Source organism: Sitophilus oryzae, unplaced genomic scaffold (genome assembly GCF_002938485.1).
Source record: "Sitophilus oryzae breed Bouriz unplaced genomic scaffold, Soryzae_2.0 scaffold_550_pilon_pilon, whole genome shotgun sequence".
In the NCBI taxonomy this organism is placed as follows: Eukaryota; Metazoa; Arthropoda; class Insecta; order Coleoptera; family Curculionidae; genus Sitophilus; species Sitophilus oryzae.
This window is the reverse complement of record NW_022147141.1, coordinates 707787-732755: the sequence shown is the minus strand read 5'-3', so window position 1 is coordinate 732755 and position 24969 is coordinate 707787. Positions and strand designations below refer to the sequence as shown.

The following is a 24969-nucleotide window of genomic DNA, read 5'->3' as shown; positions in this document are numbered from 1 at the left end:
TAAATTTACTCGAACTTTTGTACTTACTTTTTTATCAGCCGAATATGTTACCGAAGTTTCGCGATTACAATTCGGACAATTGTATATATTATGTTTCGTTTATAAAAAATATGACTACTTTATGAATAATGAACGTAACATTCGCTATTTTTAAAATATTCTGAAGTGCTGATATATAAAAATACCGTTTCCACCCCCATTCCAAGTTTTCGATAAAATTTATGCTTTTAATTTCTATTTCCGTGGTATAAAGGCATCATGTTTGAGTCAATCTGCAGTACAGTAATGGATACACAATATTTTAAAGAACGTATAAAATTAAATCTTACTGTTAGTGTATTGTAGCAGCTGCAATTTTAACGCTTTGATCTCCGCTGTGAGCCTTTCTATTTCAACCCTACTTTCCTCCTCCCTTTGTTGTAGCAGCTGCTGTAAGGATGCGCTGTTGTCCGAAAGAACTCCTGCGGACGATTCCTGCTGCGGTAATTTAGAAGAAAGCTCTTTGTTGGATAGAACGGCTTGAATACCTGAAACGAATATAATAATTAATAGACTTGAAAAAAGAATCAGCAACTTAATCAGCAATTCCTTTTGATGTTAAAAATGTAATTAAACATAAAAATATGAACTGAAATATATGTCTTTATAATTTACAAACTTTTTTCTAATTCTGTCCAAAAATTCCAAAATACTTGTTGTATTAAAAATTAAGTAAGTTATTTTTTGTTGTTATACATGTTCTACGATGATTTCTATGGGTATCTCGGAAACTTCTGTAGATAGAGAGTCGATTAAAAAATGGGGTAAGAATTGCAGTTTTGTGGGGTTATAAATATGCGCCTTTTAGATTTTTGAAAAAGGTCATGGCTTATTAGATATTTAAAAAAACAAATTTCGGTTATTTTAGAAATTATCCCTAATTCCATTATAATCTATTTTAGACAAAATCTTGTAGATAATCACATCCTTAATGAGATTGTGTTCTCCGTTTTTTTTTCTAAAGATTGTTATTTTTAACATATGACACAAACATATGTTTTTTTAATAGAAACGATAGTTTAAGCTTTTCAGCGATATAAGCTATAATATGTCTTTTTTTTCTCGAAAAATTACGAGTTCTTGGTACTCTTATTTTGTTATGATTGGTAACTTATAAAAAAAAACAGAATATTTTATTAAACGGTTCTTTACAATTTACATTACCCACAAACTAAAACTTAAAAAAATAATATCACTACATACACTTTAAATTATTTTAGAAGATGTTCAAAAAATTGTTTTGAGTACATAAATGAATCTATTTAAAACTGAATTACAAGCTCTTCTCACAGAACGACGCGATGGGGCGACTTTATTAAACTTCATAAGTTCTTTTTACAAACAACTACGAACAAACAACAAACCTTCTTGTTAACCATACCGCATAAAAAAATCTAAAATGGATAGGTTAGGTGATGGAGGAGACCCGTGCAATTGGTCCGCCTCTTCCTATCTTTGAGGTTAATAATTATGATATACATTATTTTTAACATTTCTTTCATTATGAGGGGGGGGAGTGTCATAATGAAAGTCACGTTGGCACCACACTATTGACGCGCCAGTCTCTAAATTTAAATTTTCTAACATGTCTTGAAAACCGTTCCCTAAAAAGCGTATGTAACGTTCACCATTCAACGTATCCTCGAAAATGTATGGCCAAGAAAAGTTGAACCAATAATCCTACACGCTTTTCTTCATTTGGAAAATTCATATTTATAATTCTAATTTATTTTAATTTACAAAGTTTGGATGTGGCAGTTCGACACTTCTTAGGGAAAGGATGATGATCGCACTTGTTACCATGGCTAAATAAGTGAACTTGTTTAAAAATGATAAGACCTGGCTCACTAACTTGTAATTTTTCGAAAAGAAAACATTAAAGCTTACAGCGCTAAAAAGTTTTAAAAATGTTTTTTTCTATAGTTTCCATTTAAAAAAAACATGTTTGTGTCACATTGACACAAGACATGATATGTCATCCAGACATGATATGTCAAAAATAACAGGCTTTAAAAAAAAAATTCACAGTCCTTTACAAAGATGTAACCGGGGGGGGGGGCATTGAAAATGATGAATAAAAACGTAAAAATATGATTAGTGTTAATATGAGTGTATTACATACATATGTTTAAATAACGAACGTAACAAAAAACAACAGATTTAAAGATTCACTGAAAAAGTAGTAATGTTAACATTAAATATAACATTATCAATAATAATTATGCGATCGCACCTATCCGTAAAACAAGCAAGCAAAAAAACCTCGAAAAAAACAAAATAACATACAAAACATCAGGTTAACATGATGACAGATCATGATCAATGACAGATAAAGAATTCTTACGGAAAGTTACACTTTACGATATAACTTTACCTGTTAAAGGCAAACCCCATTTAAACACAAAACTTTTTAATACCTACTACTGTATCTAAAAGACTTTTTTTAAATTACTAAATTCTTAGCCACGCTTCTGTTTTTCTTGGCTGTTGTGCGTCACGTCACAGATTAACAGGCCCACGTTTGCACCACAAGGCGATGCTGCAGACCACTAGGTAGACAGGTCGTAGAAATTTATGTTATACAACTTGTAGTCAATCTACACAAATATTATGAAAAACTTTTTTTCTTTTAAAATGTGTTCAGATTTTGTAAAAAGTATAAGTCAAAATCGCAAAACTTAAATTTGATTTGAGTTTCTTAGTTTTTAACTAATATAGTGGCGAATTACAAAAATTCCTTTTCAATGAAAATTAATGAGTTAAACAAAATAATTTAATAAATTACTAGCTTTTTCTCGCGTCTACGTTCGCGTTACACCTCGAATGGTTTATGCATTGATTTAAATGATTTTTTACTTCTTTATAGAGAGCTAGTGAGCTTATAGATGTTTTTTATTTTTCATCTTTTTTTTATTTATTAAGAGCACTAATACTCTCTTTATAGGTTATTTTTTATTCTTTGAAGGATAATTGAGGAAGATATATTTCGTTATGATGTCACTAAATAAACCCTTGTATAAAATTTTATACTGTCTGGTTTATAATGTTATAGTATTGCATTTTCGTACAGCAAACTTTCATTCCCTATTCTACTCCCTAAGGGTATAAAATTCATAAATTCGCTTTACCTTTGTACCAATTTTTATGTGTATAATCCAGAGGTCACCAAGTTTTATATAAATTTTTACTAACTTTACCCATTTGGTTGATGAATTTCAAAAATTTCTTCTAATTCTTTTTGTAGGATTTCATTCTTCTAGACCAAATAGTAAGGAATTTTCATACAACAAACTGTTCCGAGATAATTTTACTCTCTAAGAGGATGAATTTCCTAAAATCGCTTTGTGTAGCTAATTCACTAATGTCGTTTAAACGAACCTTTGTGCTAATATTTATGTATCTAAAGCTGGCGGCATGAACTCACTCTAAAATATCTAAAAACGTAATATATAATCTAACTGACACACCACTGACAATGACAAATAATTTATTTCTGGAGGTATTGTGTGTAGGTGTTTTTCAGGTATGTTTTAGTATTTAGTCGTTTTACACAAAGAAATAGCCATTAAGCACTATAAAAATACTTCATAACAAATCTACACATATATACCTTTCATTTAAAAAAAGAATCATCAAGATTGGTAAAGCGGTTTCGGCGGGATGGATGCAACAAAAAAACCCTTTGAGCTTTTATATATGTATGGATTAATTATTTTTCCAACATATTTTACTTTGCAAATTTTTATAAATATTCAGACTCGCCAATATCGTACTCCACCGTGTCCAGCCTGTTTAGCCAAACGTAGGCCGATTCCTCTTCGGCGGCGTCGTGACCCTGGCCGAAGGAAGAGTCTTGAAGACGCTCATCCGCGCATAGGAATAAGTTGACTGCGTAGCGTATTGCGTATTAATCGATTCTGAAACTTTCTATCTCGTGTATAACATGTTACGCAAGTTTATTATTTTAATCTCGATTTTAATAGATAAATGTGTGAAATGCCACCTGAATATCTTCCGCCATGACATGTTTTTACTTTTTTGTTATGGTAAAGTGATTTGTATAAACTTTATTCAATAACGTATATTTTCCTCCATTTGTGATTTTTTAATTTTAAGCGAAAATTAAGTATAACATTTTAGGAAAAAGAAACACTGTAATATTTAAAAGAATAAGAAGAAATTAGTCTTATTTTGAAAGGAAAATATAGAAAAAACTCTTTCTATAGAAAAAGTCTTTATACTAACCAGAATCCGGTGACATATACGCGGTCTCACCGGAAACATTACTTATTACTTCGCATAACTTGAAGAATATCTACTTTTAATAATGAACACTTCAGAAATACACCAGTAAAAACATTTATTATTTGAGATTAAAACTCGAATTAAATTATAAATATTAGTTACCTATGTTGTTATAGCTTTTATAGGCCTGTTTAACGACTTAATAAGTTACCTAGCGAAAAAATCTGTGCGCGTACCTACCACTATTGTTACAGGTTAATTCGTTAAAGAAATATGTTACACAAGTTAAAAACGCTAAAATTTTAATGGTATTACTTGTGCATTATTGGCCTTATAATGTAATTTGTTGGAATTATATCTTCTTTAAATATAATTAGACTTTTTAACGACTTTTAAGTTACCTAGGAAAAAATCTGTGCACGTACCTACCAGTATTGTTACAGGTTAATTCGTGAAACAAATGTGTTACATATTATTCGTGGTATTAGTGGTATTATATTGGAATCAGCTTGGCATTAGTGGGGCATTATATGAGAAATTTTGGTATTTAATTTGTATTTTTGGCATTACTTTGGCATTAGTATACAGACATTTGTCAGCGGTTTACTCCTTGTAGATAATCAAAAAGTTTTTTGATAAAATTTGCTTTTCATGTCAGATCATTTCTATGAAAAATTACATTAGATTTTTATTAAAGACGCTGGGTAATTAAAACATTGACTAATAAACCTTGTCCACTTTAAATACGGGGTCACGAAATATCCTCCTTGGAGTGTTTGGGTTAAGGGGTGTATAATAAATTAATCGTTGTTTTATAATAAAAACCATAAAACATTTATTTGTGAGTAAAATAATGCAATGGTTGGATATCTCTCCTTTATAATTCGGTGACTAAAAATACACTAAAATAATTAGAAAAAAAATCTTGTACTTATTTAGTAATTACGTCAATATTAATTAATTGACTTTCTAGTCTATTTTATTTTATGTACAAATATATTATTAAATTTTAAGCATTAAGTAATAAAACACTTTGTGCCCTCTTATATCGTAAAAGGTTACGAAATATACTCCTGGTTACACCCCTTACAGAAAACAGTGTAAGGGGTGTAAATAAATTGTATAATCACTGTTTTTTATAATAAAAACTATAAAATATTTCTTATTTGTGAGATTAAAAAAACAAAACAATGCATTGGTTAAAATAAGTACATTCAATACTGTTTTCAATTGTTAATTCAATAATGTGTTATAACATAATATAGCCATTACTATTATACTATTATTATTAAAATAATATGTGTGTAACATATTTCTTTAACGAATTAACCTGTAACAGACATTTATATGCCCAGTATATTTTTGTTTAACAAACCAATCAGGAAAAATCCAAAACCTACCGTTATAGGAGGTATAAGACGATTAAACTTATATAATGACAACTACTTATCGGATAACAAATTAATTACTACTGTCAGCTAGTTCAGCTACTGTCTAGGTAGAATTTACCTAGAGTACCTACACCTACCTATGATGATGTAGGTAGATTAAAGCTTATTTTGACGTTACCTCTCACTTCGGTGTCACAAGCTGAATTTTTCAGGGATGGAAGTACAGTACATCACAGTACATGATATGGGGACCCTTATTCCGAAAGTAGTACAAAATTAAACAGGGTAAAAAGGCACTATCATCAAAAATCGATATATTAATACCACCGTATAGAGAAAACAAATACTTATTTTTTGATCCAGTACAGAATAAAGTCTTCGTAGGGAGTAATTTTTTATAATTATTTACAAAAACATTTCCATTAGCGCTTATGACCAAAAAACTTTAAACATGAATAATCATTTCAATCATGCGAAAATTTGGTTTAAAAATAGATTTTTTTTAATATAACTTTCATTTAACGAAAAACGAAGGCCTAAATGAAAAAAAGAAACAATTTAAAAGTTTCGCTTATGTCTTGACAAGGTATCAAAGCAAACCCCATATTTTTTGTTTTTAAACTAATAAAGATATATCAATAAAAATTAGCTATGTAATGGTTTTTGCGCGCGCTGGCCGACTGCCGCCGCTGCGCCGAGATTTCCTATACCCTTGTATATATGACGTCATGGTGTGGCAAATGTAGCATTTTAATTCGATTTGGGCTCCCTTATATAGGATTACAGAAACATTTTCAATGTTAAAAACGGAGAACACAACCTCATTAAAGATGTTATTATCTAAATTTTTTATCTGAAAACTTTTTGTCTAAAATAGATTATAATGGAATTAGGGCCAATTTTTACAATAGCCGAAATTTTCTTTTTTTAAATATCTAGTAAGCCATGAATGTATTCAAAAATCTGAAAGGTGCATATTAATTCGGTCATTTTGACAAAAAGGAGCAAATATATAGGAAAAAACTGACTAGCCAGTGGATAGTGCTTAAAAAAGTTCCTTAAGATCGTTTTTACAGAATTTCCGCGAAATAAAAAAGTTATGGGAAAATTTCAAAATGGTAAAAAATTCGAAAAAATTCCATATCTCAGTTTACAAAGACATCTCTGTTTTTCTTTACTTAGGCATTGAAATTTTAACGATTATCGTTTCACGATATTGATTTTTGTAACGTATCAGTCTTATATTTGTTACTGTAAATGTTCAAAATGCGGTAAAACCTAGAATAATCGCGCTAAACCTAGGATTTACCAAAAGCATTAACTAATTAGGTTAGCCTGGTTATTTGGAGGGTGTTAATGCATTGATTAGCCTGGTTATTTGGTGGGGTTGGTTGGTTTTTACTACCACTTGCTTATTCGTACTTTTACCAATGCGGTGTGGTAAATCCTTAAGTTTTACTTTTTGGGTCCGGTAATAGTCCGAAATGGAAGCAAAATAAAGAAGTTTTCAAGCTGTTACCACTTGCTTTTGGTAAATCCTAGGTTTAGCGCGCTTATCCTAAGTTTTACCGCATTTCGTACATTTACAGTAACAAATATATCAACAGAAGGTTTATGCCATTAAACGTGTCTCATAAATCGAGCCCATGACATCTATGTTGGTTTGCTCTTTGTAGTCAGGAACTAGGTTTTCTCTGTTAAAACAGACTAATTTTGACCACCCTGTATAATGCGCCACCACTGAGTCTATGTACAAGATTTTGCGCATTCCATACTTGTTTACTGTACGTGTTATACGAAACACAATCTACACGAACAAACCAACTTCAGACAAACAGGATCATAGTATAAAAGATAATTCGCAGACCTCGATGCCGTCTCCTCTCTATCAAATTAGCGTCTATTCACTGTCTTTTCTTCGAACTTTTCCGGCAAGACCAAACTTTTCCGCAGAGCATTTCCTCCATTGCCGACGCAGAAATATCCCCTTAAACGCCTGCGGGAGACTTTTAAATTAATTTACCGGTTTCGTCTTTGTTTGGCGTAGTCCATCTAGATGTCGCTCGTCTCTCGATGCCGACAATGTATAAAAAGGCAAACAAGGTTTTCTCCGAGAAGAAGATGAAGAATCAGATGAGTAAATACAATACCACCTTAAAACTTGGAGCGTCAGGTTTTAAGTGTAAGATCATTACTACTAGATATTTAGTAACTGGGTAAATATAAAAACTAGATTGTAATACAGGGTGTTTCAAAAAATATGTGCCATCTGTCGTGAGGAGATTCCTCACGTAAAAATAACATTTATTTTTCATATCAACAGGGCGTTAAGTCTTAATAATCTTCCGATTTATTATAATTTTTTTATGTACGCCACTGACTTTTTGTCTTTTGATATAAAAATTGTGTGGGCCAATTAATGCCAATTAAAAGTTAGATTAAAAAATTAATAAAATTAAAATAAAAATAAAATTGATAAATTATATATTATTTTACCTAATTTAATTTCCATACCCAAGTTTATAGGAACTTTTTTCATATTTTTTGATAAGGAATCAATGAGTATTTATTTAAAACTTTCGCAAGTTAATGATATATTTTTTTAAAGGTTGATATTAGACTTGGATCAAGACCAATTAGTAAAATTGTGTTTATCTCATCAACGAGGCTGAAGTCGACAAAATATCAAGAGACAACTTTTTATCGGCATTAAACTGCTAACACTATTTCACTAACAAGAGGAAAAAATAAGTGGCGTACATGCTTTTTTTAGAAAATATTCAAGTGATAACCGATATGCAAGTCCCTGGTGAATATGTCGATACTTATACGATAAATATGTCGCATTTATAGCAACATTCACCCTCAAAATTTCATTCGAAACGCTAACAGTACTTGGAAGAAAATTATAATAAATCGAAAAAATATTATGATTTTAACACCCTGTAGCTACGAAACAAAGCAGAATCGGACCTACGTTCACATGAAAAATAAAATATTATTTTTACGTGAGGAATCTCCCCACGAGAATTGGCGCATATTTTTTGAAACACACTGTATATTTAATTATATACATATTTGGAATTTTTTTTCTCCAGAGACTCTAACGTGTACCATGGACCGCACATACCACCAACGAAGAAGATTTAAGACTGCAGGTTATGAACGTTAAAGTTTCATACCTCGGCCATATCCTTAGAGGAGACAAATATTACATTCCTAAGCTGATTCTACAAGGAAAAATAGAGGGACGGCGAAGCCCAGGAAGAAAACAACATTCCTAACTAAGAAACATACGGGAATGGTGTAACATCAGCGACGCAGCCACCGTATTTCGAAGAGCCGAAAACGGCACTCTACACATTGTATGAAGAGTACAGACAATCGCCAACGTGCGGCTAAACACAAGGCACAGGAAGAAGATACGTTTAAAGAATTACCAATAAATACTGACAGTTAATTTGTAGAATCTTGCCTAATGATTTTGGATTGAAAGAACTATCCTTTTGAAAAGATATTCTTGAAACAAAATAATATTTAGATCATTGTTTTTAATATAGATTTTATTATCATTCTTGGAAACACAGAACAACACGTTTACTCATTTCTAACATGGTTAGAGACGATTTTTTCGGATATTAACAGTTCTTAGAAACCATATTTTGATATTATCTTGTTTAGGAGTTGAACCTGCCTTTGTAAGGTATTCTCATTCCATAAGGTCTCTCTCATTCATCACTTGGTCGTCTGCAAACAGTAGTATATTCAGAAAATATTGTCGGTCTATTGTCGGCCTAACTTTTTGGTGCTATTTTTTCCATTCTCTTATAACTTAGTCTACATATTTATTAAAAAGTGTAGGGGAAAGATAAATCATGGCCAAGGATCTCAAATCATAAATATCTAATTTAAAGAGATATGCCTTGAGGCCACTACGAATGTTAATATTTGTAGCCTTGCCTTTATAGTGGTATTGGTAAATATCGTTTATATCCTGCGGGAGTTAGAGGCGACGCGATAGAAATGCTTTAAATTTTCTGATTTAATTAAAACAAAAGAGTACTAGCTTAATTACCGGAGCCGTTCTCCGAGGAAGACCGCTAATTAATTATAATTAATTTTAATATTTGTCTTTTGCCGGATCGCCCTTGTCTGTGAGAAAAGGGAAATTTACTTTTGTTATTTTAGTACAGTGGCGTATCTAAAATGTCACTTTCTAATTTTTTTGGTATATAACGCTCCTGAAGCTGAACACCTTAAAGATTAAACATAAATGCGATGAAGTATAGCACCTTAAAGATAAAAAAATATAATAAAGTAGCACTTCAACGTGGATTTGCTACGCAAATATATCGTAGTCAAGTATACAGGGTCCGGCAATAGTATGTCGGGCCACTGTAGCTCCTAGAATAAAAAACTTGAAAATTTTGTTTAAATGCATACCCAAGGTATGTAGGAGGATGTATTTCAGTAAAATATTTTAACATCTATGTATATGGTGGTTCAAAAGAGTGTGAGTGGATCGGAATTATTTTTTTATATGGTATACCCTGTATATTATATGCATTTTTCATTATTACAGTTGAGGGTTGGAACCTTTGGTGTTACACAGCAAAATAAAACACTAAATCACCACAATACACCAAAACATTTTTACTTTTACACTCGACGCGCGTTTCGCTAACCGTGTTAGCATCATCAGCAAATGGTTATAAACTAAAGTACAATCTACAAGTTGAGCGTTTATATACTCGCTCAGTAGGCACCGAGTGGGCGTGGCAAAATCTGGCCAACCTAGTCAGAGCCCACTGAGCGTAACAGTTAGATTTTCGCCACTAGAGTAGTAGGAACAAAGAACTTGAAGGAATCGGACCGTTGTCTCTGTTCATACTATCCTTACATTTATTAATTCTGATGCTTTCATATGCATCTAATTGCCTGTAATTTGAGACTTGTTTAATTAATTTTAAATTATTAAGATTTATACAATGTTCTTTATCAACAATATGTTCGGCAACGCAAGATTTATCCGCTCTACCATATCTTATCTGAGCTAAATGTTCTTTAAATCTAGTTAATATTGATCTTCTAGTTTGTCCAACATATTTCTGATTACAATCTTTACAAGAAATTTCATAAATACCCGACCTTTCCAGTGGAGGTGTTTTATCCTTTGGATTACCTAATAATTGTTGTAATTTATTATTAGCACTATACACAAGTTTATAATAGACATCTTAAAAATTCCTTTTAGACCACGGGATAACTCTCTATCAAACGGTATCGAAAAATATTTAGACGTATCTTTCTCCACTTGAAAAGTCGAATTTTCAGAAATCATTAAGCTATACCTACGTTTTCTAATTAATTTATCAACTAGTGAAGGAGAATATCCATTACACTCAGCTACATTCCTAATGTAATCTCTTTCTATTTCATATCTTTCGTTGGAAAGTGGGAAACTAAGTAATCTATGAACTAAGAAATTTAAACTAGCCATTTTATGTTCAACACTATGATGTGATTCATTAGGAATATATCAGCGTGTGGTATTTTTCCTATAGATATCAAATTCCACGCAATTATTAGTATTTCTAATAACTAATACATCTAGAAATGGTAATCTGTCGTTGTTCTCAATTTCATGCGTAAATTTAATGGAAGGAAAACGATTATTTAACTTAGAAATAAAATTATCTATGGTGTCTCAATGTGTGTCAAAAACAACAAAAATATCATCCACATACCTAACCCATACTCTTGGAAAATACTTAAACTGATTCTTAGCTTCCACTTCAAACCTGCTCATGAATAAATTAGCCAAAAATGGAGACAATGGATTACCCATTGCTGTACCTTCCCGCTGTTCAAAAAAGTTGTTATTAAATTGAAAACAGTTTTGTTTCATACATAACGATGTAAGCTCAATATATTCAATCACAGTTTTGTTGTCGAGACCATTTGCGTTCAGTAATTCCTTCAAATAGCCTAAAGTATGTGGAATTGGAGCACTTGGGAACAACGAAGATACATCAAAGGAGACCAAAATTTCACCTTCATGCAATGTTATATCTTTAATTTTGTTAATGAATTCAATATTATTTCTAACTGAGAAAGAAGGTTCATGATCAGGTAAATTTTCAAACTCACTTGATAACCATTTTGCCAAATTATAAGTCGGAGAACCTACAGCCGAAACAATTGGGCGCTTAGACTTGCCGGTTTATGAATTTTTGGCAAAGCATACAATTTTGGTAATGAGGGATTGGATACTTGCAATTTCCTCTTTAAAGAAAGATCAATAAGGGTGTTACATTCTTTTAGAGTTTTTTTAACGTCTGCTACCATCTTAGACAAAGGATTCTTTTTCAAATTTATGTAGGGGCCATTATCGATTAAGTTGTTAACCTTATCGTAATAGTCTTTTTTATCTAATATAACAACCTTATTTCCCTTATCAGCTTTTAGGTAGAAACAATCTTTGTTACGCAAACTCTTGACAATATTGTGCTCCTTGTTAGATTTTAATGATTTACTTGAAACGATATTTTTTGATAACTGATTTCTACAAGCCTCTCTTGCAAATACTTTAGAAGCCTCGGGCAAGTGCTGAATAGCAGTTTCAACACCAACGACGATTTCCTCCAAAGCGCTACCAGAGTTGGGCAATGCAAACTTTAAACCTTTGTTTAATAAACTGAGCTCTTGTTTATTAAAAGTCTGCGAAGAAAGATTCTCTACTATGTTTATATCTCTTTGGAAAAAATGTTTGTTTTTAGAGCTTTTTAATTTTTTAAATTTATTATTCAAAATGGACATTTTCTTAACAAATTTTGAATTGATAACCACAAACATATTTCTCTGAAAGAGACACCAACATTCATACTCTACATTAGTTAGCTTATAAGTAAGTTTTTTGTAAAGTCCATAGGCTTCAATTTCAAGCATACTTCATTTTTCATGGAAAGTATTTTAAAATGGAAAATGCCATATGAAATATAAAACAGCGAATATCATATTAACGCCCTAAGCTAATAAAAATTTGGCGCCCATGCCCCCGTATAGCAGGAAAAAAGTAATGCGGACCCTGTATAGCAGGAAAATATCGAGCAAAATTATCAAAATATTACTAAGTAACACTTTTAACCTTATAAAAAAATTAACATATTTATCGGTGCTGCATGGGATTAATGGATACCTTCAAAACATAAGCTATGTGACTTATGATACAATGTAGGAGATAATATAAACTCGAAGAGAAGACCGTTCAACATGTCTTGTGAAGCCAATTTGCGAGCGACATTCCTGATTCACGAGTCAGATAGTCAACTTTCTTATATTGATTAGCGTAACTAGAAATTTATCCTGGGTTGGGCCTGGGGGGGGGTGGTACCTGGGGTTTAGCACAGGAGGGGGCTATTGTTTTTTTTTAAATGAAAAATAATTTAAATAAACACGTTTTTTGAATAAAACGTTTACATGAATTTCTCTATCAATAAATTTCATCGACTTGATTATCAAACCGTGTTCCCGTAGATTACTTAAATACCTAAAAATTTTCAAAAAAAATAAAAACTAACATATTTTTTGAACACAACAAAATAATGTTAACTAGACAAAACTAGAAAACGTCAGTTTTACTGCATCACAAGCAAATAAAAATTAATACGTAGCCAAGAGTCATAATTCAGGATTTCTCTGGGGGGTGCCCAGAAGTAACGAGGGGGGTGGAGGCCGGGCACCCCTGTTGTTACGCCAATGCTTATATTATGTTAGGTGGTGGCTTAGACGAGGTGCGTATTATTGAAGAATATAGACAAGTGATGGTGCAGATTACTCTACCATCAAACAATACAAAACAGATATTTAATTAAATATAATAATAAATAATAATAATTTAATCTTTCTTTCATTTTATTTCTTACTTTATTTGGAAAAACAATTAGCTAATCCGGCAAAATGTATTATACAGGGTGTCCCAGAAACAAGTGCAAATATTTTAAGGGGCGATAGATCTCGATAAAAGAAACATATTTTCTCTTTGTCGTTTTTCAAAAAAAAATATTTTTTGCTAAAATTTTGAGATCCACTGAATCTTTTCTGGATTTTATTTCATGTAAATTTAATCTAATACCTATGTTGCCATACTATCAAGAAATTATGTTTTTTAACTAAAAACTAAAAAAATTTCCAAAAAATTTCGAATTTTCAATTTTTGTTTTTGCGAATAAAACCTCATAGGCGTGTTTCTGGGGTTGAACTATACTATCAGTTAAAATATTTGCACTTATTTTTGGGACACCCTGTATAGCTACCAAGCTATATAAACATTTTGCTCACCTATTTACGAAAATGAACATATTAATAACCTAATAAAGATTTGATCATGATATGTAGCGTTTATATCCTATTTCCTTAAAAAATCCAACATTAGATAGTTTAGCAGACGTATTTTGTAACGGAGTGTGCAAGGTGAGATATTGGAATTTCTTCACTGATAAAACCAGAGCAAGGAGAAAATAAAAATAAAAATAGAATTAAAAAAGCATGGGAGAATGAAACTTTAAGATTGAAATAATATACAAAAGCATCACTTTGGCCCGGTTGTACAAACACATCTTATACTCGAGTTAATGTGAACTTCCCATATACAATACTAGCGTGTACCAGCGACTTCGTTCGCGTCGAATTAATCATTTGTGATGGTGATGATAAAGCAAAGCAAGAATTTCCATTAACATACAAACTGGATAACATTTTCTCACATTTATGTCAGCATGAGAAAAAACAATATGGCGATATTATTATATAATTTGGTAATATTTGAGGGGTAGTTTCATCTCGTTGGAATTTGACTTTCGAAAAATTTGTTTGCCAAAAATAAGCTTTTTACATCAAGCAGTTTAAGCAGAATCGTGGTTAAGAAATTACCCAACTTTTTGGAACACCCTGTATGATTTAAAAAAAAAAATCAAAATATGTAAAAAAAACAAATAAATTATGCTTGTCCAAGCGTTTTCCCGAAAGCCAAACCGTTTTTTAAATAACAAATATTGTAATATTTGAGAGGCGTGTTTACCCTCTTGGAATTTGAGATTCGAGAAAACCCTCCTTATCGAACCTCTACACCCCACAGTCAATCCGTTTACCAAAAATCAGCTTTAAACGTCAAGAAGTTTAAGCAGAACCGTGATTATTTAATGGTCATATTTTATGAAATACCCTGTATAAATTTATAAAAAAATCTTAAAATATGTAAAACAACAAAATAAAATATACGTGTTTAAGAGTTTTTCCGAAAAAATCACCGGTTTTTAAATAAAAAAATATTTTAATATTTGAAGGATAGTTTCACTCCCTTAGAATTCGAGTTTCGTAAAATTCCTTCTTATAGAACCTCTACACCCTAAAGTCAATCTGTTTTCCACAAACCAGCTTTCTACGTCAAGCGCTTTAAGCAGGATCGTGATTAATCAATGACCAGATTTTTCGAAACACCCTGTATACATTTTTAAAAAATCTTAAAATATGTAAAAAAACAAAACAAAATATACGTGTTTAAGCGTTTTTTCGGAAACTTGACCGTTCTTTAAATAAAAAATATTGGAATATTTGAGGGCTGGTTTCACCCTCTTGGAACTGGAATTTCGAAAAATCCCTTCTTATCGAACCTCTACACCCTAGAATTAACCAGTATGCCAAAATTGAGCTTCTTACGTTGAGTGGTTTGAGCAGGATCGCGTGATTAATCAGTATGTCAGTCACTTAAAGATTTTATATATTAGTATAGATACCCTAATAAAATTTCGCTCGGAAATTTTATTGAGGTATATTTTTCTGGCAGTATAAGATTATAAGATGATTAAAAGCCAAGTTTTTATTCTAATATCAGCGCTAAGAAGTCATTAAACAACGTATTAAAATTTTGAACTTGGTTTAAGTCTGAACTCCACCTGAACCGAGTTTGGGCATTGTTGGGAACCCGGCAACTGGGCCTTCTTGGTAACTTTTGAAACTTAATAGCTACAATTTTATAAAATAATCAACATATCAGTGGTTTTCATAGATTTAGAACAAAAAAGCGTCTTCTAAATAAGCAGGATACGAGTTCTGAAGAGCCCAAACTTGATTTAGAAAGTGAACAATGTGAACATAGGATAAAAATACGGACAGTTAACAATCCGCTAAAAAAGAAGACACACAGACGAATTTGCCCTTTGCTATTATTATGAAACCAAACCCCATTAGCATGTTTGGTGGGTATTGTCGATGTCGATGAAGAACAAAAGGAAAGTGTTTTTATTTGGGATCTGTTACTTAGATACGGTTTGTGTTAGGCTTTTCAATTTTTTTGTGTACAGGGTGAGTCAACGATAGAGTAAAGTCAATTATTTCATTTGTTTCGAGGTTTACAAAAAAATGTTAACTACAAAAGTTATAGGGAAGGTTAAGATACACATTTTAAAATTATTATACAGTATACAGGGTCCTTCAAAAATGTGTGGCGGATATAACATATATTTTTTTTAAATGCAACACCCTATTTTTTATTTTATTTTTAGGTTCTGCGTAAAATTCTATATCTTTTTTATAAATAGTGTTATATATCTAAAATTAATAGTTTTTGTAATATTTAAATTTGTTTATACAAATGTTAAATTGCAGTGTGGTAAAAAATTTTCAGTTGTACCATTGTTTCTGAAGTTGGAATACCAAAATTTGGTATGAGAGTTCTATAGAGATTAAAAAGAAGATATATGTTAAGATATTTTAGTTAAATGCTACAGGGTGTTCAAAATATATTTATGAATTTCAACTACTTAAAATTAAAAAATCTCAAATTTTTTAAATGGTATACCCGGGTATACCCTATATATTTTCATTTTTTCTGATAGATTTTGCAAAGCTCTTCAACTTTTATTAATTATGTCATATACCTATTTTTAATAGTTTGCGATTTATTCCAATTTTTTCTATTTTTACCCTAATTTTTAATACAATTACGCTATAACATCATAGTTGCCGTGACAAAACAAACATATTTATTACTTATTTTTAACAAGTAGTTTAATAATTAGTTAAAATTTTTATTATTAGTCAAAATTAACTGACTTTACTCAAATAAACTAAAATCATAGTCGTGAATTTATTGGTGTATTTCTACATTATGAAAGATGACATTTGGATTTTCCGTCGTGCCGAATAGCCACAGATTAGGGTAATACTAACTAGATTACCTAATTGTTGACGACGACTGACTATTATAATATAATATAATATGAAAATGTTTTCTAGATAATCTACATCTATTCTTATAGTACTTACCAAAGTACTATATAATATATAGTACTGAACCAAAAAATATGTTTATTTTGGCTTGTTCCTGTATATCAGTCACATTGACTAATCCATTTTCAAGAAAATCTATTATCAAGACTATTACCTCTACCTCTACCATTTATACCTATTACAACAAATTAAACATTCACCTTTTGTTCTTAACTTATTGCGTAACATGTATATGAAATTTTGATAATAATTATTATTTTTTGTCATGGTAGCTATGATGTTATAGCGTAATTGTATTAAAGATATGGGTAAAAATAGAAAAAATTGGAATACATCGCAAATTATTAAAAATAGGTATATATACTTAATAAAAGTTGAAGAGCTTTGCAAAAACTATCAGAAAAAATCAATTTCAAAATCATTTAAAAATTTTTAGATTTTTAAATTTTAAGTAGTTGAAATTTATAAATATATTTTGAACACCCTGTAGCATTTAACTAAAATATCTTAACATATATCTTCTTTTTAATCTCTATAGAACTCTCATAGCAAACTTTGGTATTCCAACTTCAGAAACAATGGTACCACTGACAATTTTTTACCGAACTGCAATTTAACATTTGTATAAACAAATTTAAATATTACAAAAGCTATTAATTTTAGGTATATAACGCTATATATAAAAAAAGTTATAAAATTTTACGCAGAATCTAAAAATGAAATAAAAAATAGGGTGTTGCCTTTAAAAAAACGAAGTTATATCCGCCACATTTTTTGAAGCACCCTGTATACTCTATAATAATTTTAAAATGTGTATCTTAATCTTCCCTATAACTTTTGTAGTCAACATTTTTTTTGTAAACCTCGAAAGAAATGAGATAATGGACTTTACTCTATTGTTGACTCACCCTGTACAGTAAAACATTATAAACAAATAAAAACAATAATTTGGCAATATAGTATATATTTAAAAAAAAATAATATTCCTGCTATGGTAACAATCTATTCTGCCATTAAAAACACTATTGATTGATATTAACCTATAGAATATGTATGATATATGTATTGGGTATTTCTTACTTGCATATAATAATATGAAATATTATGGAATCCTTTATTTTGATATCAAATAGATACTAATGTAAATCCTGTTTATAATCATATTTATAAGAATAAATGTATTATTCCAAAAGTGTGTTTAATGCAGTCGTTTTTATTATCCATGGTCGTTAGAATTTCTGCAAAATGTCAATTAAACTCCGCTTCAAGGAAGCCATGGGTGATTCATTTGTAAGGTAATACTAGAAATAAAAGAAAAAGAGGAATTATTAACATATCTATATAATTTTTAGTGATGTTTTATACCATATAATAAAAAATTTTCTCAAAGTATTTCTAAGATGACTTGAAGCAATTATCATATACGGAAAACCAACTAGCTACAAATTAAATGTTTTTACTATACCATATATATTTCAAAATCTTAGGTCTTAGGCAACGAGTATCGAAAAATTACGATATACAGGGTTAGTTAAAATTGTTATTTATCAAATCAATGAGTATCAATGGACCCATATTATGGCCTCTGGCTTTTTATGATGGCCTCCGGATTTGTCGGTTCTCGATTTCTGATTTTGGGGATTTTTCATATATGAAATATCTCGTTGCAACTACAACTATGGCGAACACCTGGAAAATGCTTTAATAATGCAAGCTTATAGATGTTTGCAAACCCATCCGGTTAGAATAAATTCCGTTATAAACAAAAAAAAAAGAAAAACACTTATATTCAGGGATTCAGTGGTAACAATTCAGAAGTAAAATATATTCAATCCCAAATAAAATGTTAATATGTGTTTGATTATTTAATTATATACCATTTTTTTTTTTTTTGTTATTTAACACGGTCTACTAATATGAAAATGATATATTTTAAATATTGCATTAAATAGTAAAAATGAATATAGAGTGATATTGTATTTTTAAGAAACTCATAGCAAGACGGATCATATGGTTTATAAATATATAAATATACAGGTTGTTCCATTTGAAAAAAAAACTTTAGTTCATATTTTTATCTTTTTCGTAAAAAAACAGACTACGCCACTGTATTCTACGTAAAAGCTCTACAAGAATCAGTTTTCACCTTCTCCATATCATCCACAATAAAGGAGATAGGAGGCTATCCCAAATAGCAAACTTTTCGAAAAGACCCTGTAGCTCAGAAACGAAAAGGGCTATGAAAACTTTGTTTACAGCATCTTCCGTTTGGTTGTGTACATAAAAATTAGCAAGTAGTAAGTATATCCCATTAGATTAGTATTTTTATATTAGTATTAATTAGCTTACTACTATTTATTTATTGGTAATCCCATTAGAGAAGTGCTAAAAATTTGTTAGAATATTGAAATATGACGTAACATGGGGGCACGATGAACATGTTCTATAAATTTCGAGAGGAATTTATTGATTTATTAATAGTAACTTTGGTGCACCCTCTACAAGTAAATAATTATTTAAGGGACCGCCAAATAGGAAAATTTTATATTGTCAGTGAAACGTGATAACCTGCAAACTCAATTTTTTACGTTAATAAGTTTTTTACACCATTAGAAAGAGAAAAAAATACTCTATAAGTAGGGAAAGCAAATACATGTTTTCCCATTAAAGAAAATACGCTATTTTAACTCAATAATATCTGCTAACTCCCAGTGATCTGAAATAGCCACCGAAATGCTGCTATCTCCCCATAATTTCCGTTATGATCAAGCTAAAGCAAACACATGGATTCTTACTCGTATATTTCTTTAGTACAGTACGTCGATCCAGACTTGCACTAGGCCAAAGGGTCCCGGGTGGCAATGTCAGGAGGGGCTAGTGTGGATTTTTCTGCGTATTTTTTCGTCTTACGTTCTGGTCAATTTTTCCCTATTATATACAGGGTGAGTCTTAAATAAGTGTAAATATTTTTAGGGGTAGTATATTTCGACCCAAGAAACACGATTATGAGGTTTTTTGCGCGAATTTTTTTTTTGGAAATTCGTTTTTTTTAAATTTTGGATTTTTTTTTAATTTTTAGTTTAAAAAGATACTTTGTTTGAAATATGGCAACATAGGTAGTAGATTAAATTTACAAGAAAGAAAATCCAATGATTGTCAAAATTATAGCAAAAAATTCGAAATTTTAAAAGTGAAGTAAGTCGGTTGTTTTGGATTTATTTGAAAAATCGGCAAAGAGAAAATATTATGTTTCTTTTATCGAGATTTACCAGCCCTGAAAACGTTTACACTTATTTAAGACTCACCCTGTATAGAAATCAGGGAACTACCCTAATACAAGGTAAACCACCGCAATGCAAATGCCATAATGTAATGCAAAAGCAAATATTGTTAATAGTAAATAATGAACTATAAAGGGCCGCCAAGGCTGGGGCCCCCCTAATAGTTATATATATAATATGGCCAGTCCGATCCTGCGTCGATCCGTTCTGTAAATACGAGGTATCAGTAAAGGGTAAGGGGAAAAACGAAATTCTCTATACAGGATGTTACAAATTCGAGGTACGAGCATTGGTATCTCGGAAACCGTAATAGATATTGTGTGACCAACGGATCTGTAGCTACGGGGTATCGGCAGGGGAACGCAGTTGTAAACATGACACGCCCAATTTCATTCATAAAATAGGCATGGGCGTACGGTGTTTTATGAAAATAATGTGTATCATAAATATAATATTCAGATTAATAATATTTTTCTAAAAACTTTATCCTGTTTGAATCGTTACTGTTGAGTTAGCAGATAAACACACTAAAAGCTTTTATTAAAGCTCCCTTAAATATTTTAAATAATTTTATTATTATGTGTTGTTAATATAATAGAAGAAATAATTACAGCTAGGGGTTGGAACCTTTGGTGTTACACAGCAAAATAAAACACTAATTCAGCACAATACATCAAAACACTTTTACTTTTACACTGAGCGCACGCTTCGCTAACCATGTTAACATCATCAGCAGATGATCAAGACTGAGTCTTGAGGTATATTTATTTATATATCTGTACTAACTATAATTTTTTCTACAATACATAATTTTAGATATAACTATTTCCAGCAAAAAAAAATCTTGAAAATAGTTAACTTTGGAAGCGCAAACAAATCATAATTTTACTCACCAGTAGATCCAATATTGCCTATTACACTAGATATGGTATCGCTCCGCCAGCACTTTTTAAAGGCTAGGTCATTGTCTACCCATGTTTCATCCAAATAGATAATACTTGGCGATATTTTCGAATTTCGCGTATATATTTATATCTCTCTCTGCAATATAATGAGCCGCTCCATTAATATTTATCTGTTATTTTAACATTTACGCCAAAAAAATCCATTTGATTTTAATAACCCCCTAAGCGTGTCCCTGCCAAAGGAAAATTCGATTCTTCCTACAATTTTTGCAAAAGCTTTCTAATTGTGGGGACGACTTTGAATTCGAGATAAAATCTATTTATCAAATTCCTGACCACTTGGAAATCAAAGTCGTCGAGCTCACGTAGCCGTTTCTTTCCAGGGCTGGATATCATTTTATCGGGGTTAGTTTCCAGTCTTTTTTATCTTCTGTGTGAATATTTTTATTGCCGATACGAACTCCGGTATAAAGAGATATCCGCTCAAGTTTACGTTTAAGCGGCAACTTAAGCGAACTCTCTGTAGCTTCTTCGTCGCAAACCCTGTTATGAACACAAGGAAATAAACCAAATGTTAGTTTAGCTAAAATATGTTAGTTTAGCTAAAATATTTAGGTAAAATGTGGGTGCTTTTCATTTTAGCCAATATTTAATTTTAGTATTCTAATAATTACATTATTATTATTCTACTTACCTATATAAATTAGCTATTATTTCTCTTGTCCTGGCTATGTAGCATCTTACCCTTAACAAATTTATTCATTTTAAAACACAAATATACGATCAAACTTAATATTAATAATTAAAAACTACGAACGAAAAACATTATAACAATATAACAAAACAATAAAACACATTTTAACTATTAAATATACGAAAAATATAGGAATAAAGTTTAGGATAACCGGTATAAAATAATGAGAGAAAGTAATAATGATCAAAACAATGACACCGCCACTGGATATTTCAATAGTATTCAATATTTCTACTCTTTTCAGAAGTAACCGTGAAGTTGGGGATAAGGCTAGCGAATAGGAAAGGCGTAAAAGCCATGGCAACCGCGTGGTAACAAATCCTGTGACGTACTCTCGCCAATCATGTTCGATGAATAGGCGGCCGTGCGCGGCGATGCCGGTTTGCCAATGATATCGTTGAAATATCTTCACCTTTCGTAATAAGCAGATTATACAGAATGAAAGAAATAAGTTATTAAATAAAACAATATGAACTACGTTAAAATTCCTTAGTAATATACGTCAGAATATATGCTAAACACATTATATATAATAAAAATATACTAAATTTATAGTTCATGTCTGGCAATTTTGCAATTTTATAGATAAACGTGGCAATATCGATTTTTTTTCATCGCATTCCTTCCGTAGCTTCAGATCCGCTGGTCAAACAGTACGAAGATGGTTAAATTGGGGCAAAGTTGCGCTCTAGGATGTTCACCAAGATGCCATCAAAAAAGTTTTAAAAATTTCAAGGATTGCTAAGTTTATTGGAAAAAACTGATTTTTTTGAAAATCAATTTTATTTTTTCCTGTCGTTACTTTTCAGAAAATCAAAAAACTAATTACACCTTCTCATAGCCATTTTATTAGAGCTATGCGATGGTATTTTTAGATTTTCAAATTAGCTGATAATTTGTGAGATACAGAGGCCAACTTAATTTTTTTAAATACGGACCTGCAATTTTTATTTCAGGTTTTGAAAGAACTCGGTCTCCTGAGTACAATGATATGTCACACTTGATACTTTTTTTTGTTTTGATTGCCTTAACAGTAACAAAACTATTTAACTGTTATTTAAAACAATTTGAAGTCCGACTCTGTTTTTTTAATTTATTTAATCTGATTATATTCAGCACAACAATATTGACCAGCTCTAATTAACATTGAATAAGGAAAATCACGTCAATTGAAATATTCAAATAATTAATATCAAGGTCAGCAATTTAAAGATATCTATTATTTTTAACTGTTTTATTGTGAATTTGAAATCTCAGTGTACGATCTAATAATATGCATAAATATTAATCGTAGTTATTATAAATAAATCAATTTCTACAAACTTGTTTCTAATGCTCTGCATGTTCGAAAGGGTTACCGCCATCCATAATGCACACATTTGTTTTTCGTTCAATCTTATTTATAGCTCTTTGAACAGATCTTCTTTTTATACTTCCGAATGCATTTTGTACTCCTTAATTGTTTTTGTACTCTTAATGTTGAAATGTATTGATTTCAAATGTCCAACAATTTTTATTGATTTTCCTTATTCAATGTAAATTAGCGTTGATCAATATTATTATTGTTGTTATGATGAATATAATCAGATTAAATAAATTAAAAAACCAGAGCCGGATTTGAAATTATTTTAAATAACAATTAAATAGTTTTGTTATTGTTAAGGCACCCAAAACAAAAAAAAAGTACCAAGTGTGGCATACCGTTGTACTCAGGAGACCGAGTTTTTTCACAAATTATCAGCTAATTTGAAAATCTAAAAATAGCATCAGATAGCTCTAATAAAGTGGCTATGAGAAAGTGTAATTAGTTTTTTGATTTTCTAAAAAGTAACGACAGAAAAAAATAAAATTTATTTTCAAAAAAATCCGTCTTTTTCAAAAAATTCAGCAATCCTTGAAATTTTTAAAACTTTTTTGATGGCATCTTGGTGAACATCCTAAAGGCGCAACTTTGCCCCAACTTAACCATGTTCGTATCTAATACGGTTACCGAGATACCAATGCTCGTATCTCGAATTTGTAGCACCCTGTATACGAGCAATTCATCGGCTTGCTATAAATAGTTTAAATAACATTACTTAGTTGCACAAGAATTTCCATAATACCTAATCAATTTTTTTTTTCAATGTTTTTCCACGTAAATGATAAATAATTTTTATAAAAATTAAGAAAATAAGGAGAAAAGTAATAACAATTTAATAAAATCATGCACTGTTTTTCAAGCTCGGTCTACGGTTGTATAAAAATTAGGATAAGCGTGGAAGGATTGAGTCTATCTTCTAAGAATTATAAGTTTAATTTTTAAATTATTTTCATATTCATTAAGTCCAAAATGCTACGACTTCGGTTCTTTAAAAATGCATTAAAAATTTATTCGTTTTTTGACTTGCATGTTTTGCTTCTAGACCGACGATATTCTAAATATATGGTTATGAATATCTTATTTTTTAAATTTAATTCATTATTTCTAAATGTGTTTGGGTAATATTCAATTCCATTTTCAAAATTTCAAACAATAAAGGTTGCTATCTCCAGAAGTATATTTTTATTTCTTATTTCTGCAAGACGAATATCTGCTATCTCTATATTGTGTCTGAAAAAAATTATGTAACACGAAATATTGAGTGTTATTGTTCCCTAGCAAATAAAATTCTTATCTCTTTATCATATTAACGCTTGAAAATACTTCCTACATGTGTACATATTTTTTTGTATGGTTTTTTTGCTCTCCTGTAAAATTAGGGATACTGGAGTTAGCAGTTTACCGACGATATGGTAAAAACTATATTTATATACTCATTCATTTACATCCTGTTAACCGTTAATTGAAACTAAACTTTGTCTAGGCTTGTTAAAATAATTTACAATATTTAAAAATGAGCTGAAAAACAATAGATACTCACTTTAACAAATACGGCTACCAGACAAAAAGCACCAAACATGATGAGATTCATCTTCACCTCTACTGAAAACTATTCGATCGATATAAAATTAACCAAATAATGACGATCGGCATAAGCCCTTTCCTTTTATAGTTTGTCCCTTGAACCTTAAATCAATATTTC

The 24969-nt window shown here is 30.6% G+C and overlaps 1 protein-coding gene and 1 long non-coding RNA gene across 2 annotated transcripts in view; both read right to left on the bottom strand.

Annotated features, from left to right (window-relative positions):
* LOC115886992 (chondroitin sulfate N-acetylgalactosaminyltransferase 2) overlaps nucleotides 1-24969 on the bottom strand; it is a 737150-nt gene that overhangs the window by 106982 nt on the left and 605199 nt on the right. Inside the window, exon 6 of the mRNA XM_030906321.1 lies at nucleotides 330-527. Within this exon, the coding sequence (XP_030762181.1) occupies nucleotides 330-527 (198 nt within the window). The remainder of the gene's footprint in view (nucleotides 1-329; nucleotides 528-24969) is intronic.
* LOC115886996 lies at nucleotides 18181-24912 on the bottom strand. The gene is made up of 2 exons (XR_004050984.1): nucleotides 24808-24912; nucleotides 18181-18265 (listed from the first exon to the last, which is right to left on the bottom strand). It is a non-coding gene; the product is annotated as an uncharacterized LOC115886996 (long non-coding RNA).